The sequence below is a fragment of the Gigantopelta aegis genome, chromosome 3 (genome assembly GCF_016097555.1).
Source record: "Gigantopelta aegis isolate Gae_Host chromosome 3, Gae_host_genome, whole genome shotgun sequence".
Lineage (NCBI taxonomy): Eukaryota > Metazoa > Mollusca > Gastropoda > Neomphalida > Peltospiridae > Gigantopelta > Gigantopelta aegis.
The window spans coordinates 74,079,472-74,087,572 of record NC_054701.1 but is presented as its reverse complement, the minus strand read 5'-3'; the positions used below and the strand labels follow the sequence as shown (position 1 = coordinate 74,087,572).

Here is an 8,101-nt window from a genome sequence, read left to right as displayed (position 1 = left end):
TTCCGTGCTTATATTCAATTAAGGTTCAAGAACGCTGTCCTGGACACACATCTCAGCTATCTGGGCTGTCTGTCCAGAACAGTGGGTTAGTTTTTAGTTGGTTAGTGAGAGAGAAGAGGGTGTAGTAGCCTCACACCTACCCACTGAGCCCTTAAGAACCCTGTACCTACCAACCTGTAGTCCGATGGCTTAACCACTGCGCCACGGGCAACGGGCAACTCTATTAACGTGCCCCTATCCACAAGGGTTCAGGCACGCCCGCCCCGGATCTAGCCTCTGACTTCGCCAGTGACCACTTCCGGGGCGGGAGGGGGAGGGGGAGGGGGGAGCAAGAAATGTAGGGGACAATTTAGAAGTGTGGTATGACCACTTAAAAAAGAAAAGAAAAGAAAACAATTCGGGAGCTACCATTACATTATATCTTATATTGTAAATTAATAACAGTCGCACCAATTAAACTATATCATACTATTCTATTAATATATTAATTAGTAGGTGCATAGTAAAATTATTTTTCAATCGGGCTGTTCAAAATAAATATATTATACAAACAGTTTAATAAATTAATTTAATTTAAATTAATTAAATTATTTTAGGCCCTAGAGGATCAAGGATTCTCAAAGGGGGGAGCATCGCGCTCCAGTCGGTCCGGCGATCCAACAAGCGGGTGGCCCATTCCGGTTAGTCCGGATTTCCAGGGGGGGGGGGGCATTCCGGGGAGGGGGAGGCCTCCTACCAGGCATCCCTACCGGCCCAAACCGCCAACGCCCTAACGCACCCAAAGAGCACCCTACCACGACGTCCCCCCCATCCTGCCCCCCCCCCCCAGTTATCCATATAACACAGGTGGGCCGTATTTAAGATGATATGAAATGATTGATGATTATGATTATGAAGAAGCCCGCCAGCCGCCGTCTGGAGTGGTGGTGAAACGACTGCGCCACTGAGGCCGGTGAACCTCTACCATTGCAATTTCAACTTTTGTTTTCGTTTGTGTACCCATTAGAAACGAAAATTTATTTACATAGTGACACGTCAACAATGGCCTTAACTAAAAGCTAATCCGAAAATAATAACACTAATTGTTTACAGAACTTTATAATCCGGTACCTCGCCAGTTATCAATAGAGACATTCGGAGCCTATCATTCCCCCGACGACAATAGAGCATTTAGCGCCTGATGGGATTAGACGGTTAATGAAGTAAACAATAAATTACAAAGCAACAAAGAAACCGCAAGACGTGAATGACTATGGGTATACAATACAAAGATGCAATATTTATCAACTTAACGGTCAAATACAATAGATAGTATGTAAACTGGTCATGGGAACGAAACCCCTCTGTGGATTAAATTGGGGTTGTTTTGTTGTTGTTGTTTTTTTGGGGTGGTGGGGTGGGGGTGGTGGTGGTGGTTGGTGCCTGCGTGCGTGTCTCTCTCTCTCTCCTCTCTTTGTGTCTGTGTGCGTGCGCGCGCGCGCGTTCTTTCTTTTTAAATTTATTATTTGAAATGTTCAAACAGTTTTCTAAAAGTTACAATATGTTTGTGAAAAAAATGTATATCATTGTATAGCCAATGACTCATGATTGATATTTAAAATTGCGGTATGTGATGTCATGCATATCATATGATATGGAATGACAATTTAATGATGGGGGGGGGGGGGGGGGGGGGAATCGGGTGTCGAAATATGTTTGTCCCTGCTCTGTTTACAGATAAATTTATGTCTTTATCGTGACAAATGCAGTAGTGTCCGTGGGTGGAAGGCGGGGCTATTGCCTCCCACCTCCTTATACTTCCATAGCAGGCCCGTAGAAACGATATTTGGGAGGGCACAGTCTCTAGTTGGGAGTGGGAACAGTCTCGGGGGGGGGGGGGGGGGGCACAAGCCAGATGTTTATCTTTATATATATATATAGAGTAGGGATCAAGGGGTGTGTGTGTGTGTTGGGATCCACCCCGGCCACCTGCTTACATGCCTCTATAGCTGTAGAAAGTGGGCCTACACGGTCCTGTGTAGATACAGTGGGTTATTTCTTTACACACGTTTTCAGGGTTACACATATGTTTGGCTGCTAAACAACTTTGTTTGCTTTTTTGTTTTTTTTAAATAAATGTAATGCAAATATACTACCCCAGAGGCGGGATTTAGCTCAGCCGCCTGAGGTGCTTGCGTCGTAGGATCGAACCACCTGGGTGGATCCATTCAACACTGATTGGTTTTTTTTCTCTTTCCATCCACAACTAGTCAAAGGCTGTGAAATGTGCTTTCCTGTATGTGGGAAGTGCATATTAAAGATCTCTTGTTGCATTAGAAAACAAATGTAGCGGGTTTCCTCTGTGAGAATTACTCAATGTGCTCTAGTGGTGTCGTTAAACAAAATAAACTTTATATAGGCTACTACCCCAATATTAGACTTCTTACATGCTGATATTTATTTATTTTTTTATTTAATTTTTTTTAATTACTATTTTTTTTTAAATTATTGTTATTGGGTTTTTTTAAACAGCGCCGAGATAACGGTAATTATACAGTTTTGTTAGTTAACAAGGTAGCAGATGTGATTTGATCAAGTTTACCATCTCCTCGAGTAACACAATATCCAAGGGAAACAACTCTCATCAGCCGTTTTGATTGGCTAAACGCTAGTCTATTTTGATGAGCCGCCATATTTCAAAGGGTTGTTGTGAATAGGGATTCATGAGTATTCGATCTTTGCGAGGAGTTTGAGAAAATAATTTACAAGATAACACAGGATTTCCTACTTTTCAACACACGCAAGAGATAATGGGAGACGAAAATGTATTTAGGTAATTATTATGTTTAAAATTAAAGATATTTCATCGTTTTGAACTAAAGACAGTAGACGACAGCAATCGTTGTTTTGCTTTTGAATAGTGTTGAAGTTGTGTCTGTGTGTTGCGACTGTTATGTCAGATGTTGGCGTTCATTCAGGACGCGTCTGGTCATTGACAAGCATTCTTGGAAGGAGTTTCCTTTGGCACTGTCACTAACCCTAACCCTAACTCTATTTATGAACAGTATTTATAATGTTCTTTATACATGACGGTGCCAAAGGAAAGTCCTGCCGCATTCTTCATTAACATTTATCATACATGTCATGTGGTAATGGTAACCTGGTAACTTCATACCATTTTCGCAACTTTATCAGTGTTGATATCAAGATAATAGATTGAACTTTCTTTAAAACTTTGGTAGCCAGCAGGGTCAACTAAAACTAACTTAGTGATGTTAGTCCACAACAGTCACTCTTCGTACCCTTTTTTTGGCTTTGTACACATATAACATATCTTCAGTAATTAAACTTGAAATCCATATTTCGTAAAAGGTTCAATTTTTTAATCACAAGATTTTCTTCAAACACATCCAAATGCATTAATAATGTTCAAACAAACAAATTTCAATAGCAATTTTGCATTGTAAACTGACTGCGAGTGTGTTCTGTATTGTGATTGGTTAATTACATTCTTTTTCTGGGATCAAATAGACAATAACACCCGGAAAGCTAATGGCATCATTAGAAAATGACGTCATTAGCAATTGGAAGAGGCAAAGGTGACGATTCAAGGGTCTACAGTTAGATTGTAGCCAGGTATTTTTTTCAAGAAATACCAAATATACAGTCAGTTCTGTAGAAGAACAATCCATTTTACAATGGACATAACCATATTTGAGGGTGTTATTGTCTATTTGATGCCCGCAAATGTTTCATTTTTGACCTCAGGCTAACGCCTTTAGTCAAAAATGCCATTTGCGGAATCAAATAGAAAACAATAGATCAGGGCTCGAAACGGCCTGTGGCCAGGTGGCCAAATGCGACCGGTGTCCCGTTTGGATGACTTAAATATTAAAAAATAATGACGTTAGTCGCCCAAATAATATTATTTGGACGATCTTTTTTAGAACTATAACATATGAACCACTATTAATATTTGTATTGCATATATTTATTCCATATTAAAATCTGCTCGTGGTTCATGGTTCGCTTATCTTAATTTGCCAACATCCATTATTATTTTTGGGCCACCATATTTTTTGACGAGTTTCGAGCCGTGCAATAGATGCCCGCAAATAGTTCATTTTTGACTTCAGGCTAACATTTGCGGGATCAAATAGACAATAACACCTGCAAATCTAAAAACTCCATATGGTTATCTCCTACTTGTAAGTTTTCGAGCGTTCTTAAAACAGAAACGTCATGTATCCAGTTTATAGTATAAATTGTAAGGAGATGCAAAATGATGTCATTCAAATTCAAAATTAGCTATATTATTACAATGCTTTGCCACATTAAATAAAAACTGGTGTACTACATGTAACTTTGACCTCTGTCAAAATTCTATAGCAAGCAGACAATGCTGTTTATATGTTGGTATGTTTTAATTTTCATAATTCTTGACAAAATATTATGTTCAAGTTTTAAAACATGAACAAAATAAAAAGTACCTTTTGTCAAATATATCATATATAACACAATTACCGTTGGATATGTTTTATTTATTGTGTACAAAGCCAAAACGAGGTTGCGAAAAGTGACTGTTGTCAACCTTAATGTCAATAACAGTCACTTCCCGCACCCTAATTGTGACTTCATACACAAATAAATATATCATTTTTTAACTGTATTTTCATATGCTATAAATGGTACAATTTTTATAAATTACAATATTTTCTTCAAAAACACAGATGCATCAATTATCTTCAAACAAAACAATTTCAGTAGCACTTTTGCATTGAAAATTAATCAGTATTCTAAAAATGGAATAAGCATGCACCCAGTTTATCTTGTTGCAGGGATATTATAGTGATGGCAACATGTCAAAATGGTTCTAAGTTCCATATTTGACATTTTGCGCAGTCAAAATGTTAAATATATTATATATCAATTTTTAAAAAATGCCACTCTCTTAAAACGTTACAAGCAAGTCTGGAGGAGAGCGGGAGTGACAGAAAACATGTTTTCTAAATATTGATTAGTGATATTTCTAGTCATCTGAAGACTGTATATATGATAACTGTTTTGACAGCAAGGGTTTTGATAGGGATGAGGTACAATTTGACCTGAATTCACTGTATTATGTCATAACAAACTTGTATATATCTGTCACCTTACATTTCTGCAATGTAGCATCAACTGTCTAACAGTAGTGTTAGATTTATCTTTATCCCTTGTATCCTGCAGGCTTCTGGTTTGTTGCAGTCAACAAGATGCTAATATTGCCACTTGATATAATTACAAGCAGTGTTTTCAGCCTTGGTGGCATCTTGATACTTTGGTTTTCAGCATTACAGCTGGGAGGTTATCCACACCAATTAGCATCTTCTAGGAACTATCTCATGGCTGCTGGTTGAGTCATTAACACCTCATGGACATTTCAACTAGTGGCTAAATTAGAATACCAGAATCACTTGTGAGATGCATAGAAAAATAAAATTCCTGAAAATATGCCTGAAAAAAGGATTATGCCAAAGATTTTGCATGTCCCAAGGTGTCAGTTATAAGAGTGTTTGAGTAAAACAGGCAGCTACTAGATATGTGTGGTTAGGTGTGTTTAATTGTAAACATGAAAAGCAGGCTGAAGTACCTGTAGTGTAGCTTCTGAAAATCGCCACTTAGCTGCTACCTTCAGCATGTATTTATTTATTTGTTTTGTTTTCTTTTAATTAAATGAAAAAAGTCACAGTTATTATTTTGTTTTATTGCTAAGAAAATATTACAAGTTATTTATTTCTGAGCTGATTGTTAAATTCTAAATTGCACACAAAAATATATATCTTTTTCTTATTTCCAAAACACTTACTTTTCTTCCTATGTCAAACCAAGCTGAAATTATTTACAAAAAACATTTAGTAGGAGTATGGATGGACTATAGTATTGCTGCATTATTCATGTATGTACATTCTAATTTCTTGCCTCTTGCCTAGTGCTATTTCAATCTGTTAATACTGGGTAGTAGAACTTGAAAAAACTGAATTATCAGATTAACTGTAAGATCAAGGAACGGAAGAATAAACTGAATAATTAAGTATAATTATTTAGTGATTATTAAAAAGGTGACTGCTAGGGAGAATGTAACATCCTTTTAATCTTTTTCCTTCCTTTTTTTTTATCTGGCAATTGCAAATTTAAACACATGTTCATGTATGTGCTACTGTTAGCTGGAAAGAAATCTGAAAGTAATTTGGCCAGCTGGCTGAGCTAACTGCAGTGACACCAACTGATCCAGGCTCCATTGTAATGTGGATGACTTCAAAGGAAGCTATCAGATGAATGGCTGTTATTTCTTCACCCCTCAATGAGTTTTCCACTCCACTGATTAGCAGTTATGTAACACTTCTCACACATACACTGTGACTGCCCAGGGGAGGCAGTAGACACACACAGCTTTTGTGTGGGTTATTGGGCCAATTTCTGTTTGTGTGTCAGTGGATGTTACAATATTATTAAAGTCTTTTTCTACATGTAACACACACTTGTAAAGAAAGGGAAGTTTGTTTATAGACACCCCAACACAATTTCTTTTTTCATCTATAGCTATTTGGTGTTCAACATTGTAGTTGTAGACACTTGTTCTAGAGAGAGAAGAAAACTGCTGCTTCCACATAGGCTACTCTTATTGATTTTATGTGTTCTTATATTCCCCAAAACAGTATAGCACATACCATAGCATTTAATATGAGGTAAAATATCTGACTGTTAAATCCCATATTGTTAGGAATTTAGGGTTAATGTGAGATTCCCCATTATACATGTATCAATATAATGGGGTGGGGGGAGAACTAGCAGAAATCTTTTCAGCCCCCACCCAATTTTTTTTTTTAGCCCACAGCAAAACATTGCCATGGAGAATTAAAATCTCCATGGCAATCTCAACAGTAGGAGGGCATAAAATTAGAATTTTTCAGATTACATTTTCTTCAATAGTTAAATAAAATTGAAATGATTAATGGGCAACGATAATCAAACGAGAATCTAAGATCAGTGATTTTTGTAGCTTTTCTCTTTTAAATCATCCTATCATAAATATGAAAATATACTTTTTGTGTGCTATGACTAACTTGAAAGCTGCCAGGCGAAAATAAAAATTAAGTTAGTTTCGATTTGTTGAAAATTAGGAATTTTGTAAAACTAAAATGCTATTTATAGTAATGAGAACACGATTGTCATGAGATCTTGCGCACCGCGGTGCATGTCAATAATACTACATGGTCTTGTGACAGGCAAAATGGATTTTAAACTAATCAATCTAATGGTAGCTGCACAGTTAATAGGTACAGTCGCTAGAATTTCATCGCGTTTGTTATTAATAGACTCGAATCAGCCTGAAAGAAGCTACAAGTGTCGAACTCCGCGGAAAATCCGTAATCAGCCGACTTATACCGATTGGCTTGAAGTAGCAGTGAGAGAGATTTTCATGATACCCATCTGGGCATAAGGGCTCCCTTTTGTGATGGGGACAGGCTGGTTTTTGCCCGAATGAAACGAAAATGCCCGAATCTGGATAACATCATTTATTCATAATTAGTATTGCTACCAAACAGATATATAGGGTTGCAAATGAATCACTACACATTTTTACATGGATTATAACTAATTTTGATGGCAGAATGATGGAAATATATTATGGTAAAAAAGTCTCAGGTTAGCACATTTTGCCCGAATTTGAGGTTTTGCTCCAGCCCCCGTCTCGTACGCTAATGATACACGTCTATTTTTATTTTTAAAACGTATTTTGTTTTCATCAGTGTCATTAAATTGCATTGGTATATAATATAATATTGTAATAAACTACTCATAAAAGTTCTGTGACGTGCTTCAAACACCAGATATTATGATGCATGCAAATGTCCATAAATTGTAAACATGTCGGTGGCGTGCCAACGTAGGTAGTGTTTTATAACGCTAAATAGCGTTATATTCCCCAAGAATATACACTCCCCAGTAATTTTTATACGTATAATTTGCATTCCCCCCAGTTATTATAATGCACACTCCCCTTGAATTATTTGCACTCCCCTGGTTATTATTACAAATATATGCACTCTTAAATTCACTACTATGTTTAAATACATTAATC

At 37.0% G+C, this 8,101-nt stretch overlaps 1 protein-coding gene across 1 annotated transcript in view; it reads left to right on the top strand.

Moving 5' to 3' along the window:
• The first annotated feature begins 2,505 nt into the window (after positions 1–2,505).
• The window catches only part of LOC121392498 (rho guanine nucleotide exchange factor 3-like), a 37,368-nt gene continuing 31,772 nt past the window's right edge, over positions 2,506–8,101 (top strand). The window contains exon 1 of the mRNA XM_041523690.1: positions 2,506–2,812. Coding sequence (XP_041379624.1) covers positions 2,790–2,812 — 23 coding nt within the window. The 5' untranslated portion in view covers positions 2,506–2,789. The remainder of the gene's footprint in view (positions 2,813–8,101) is intronic.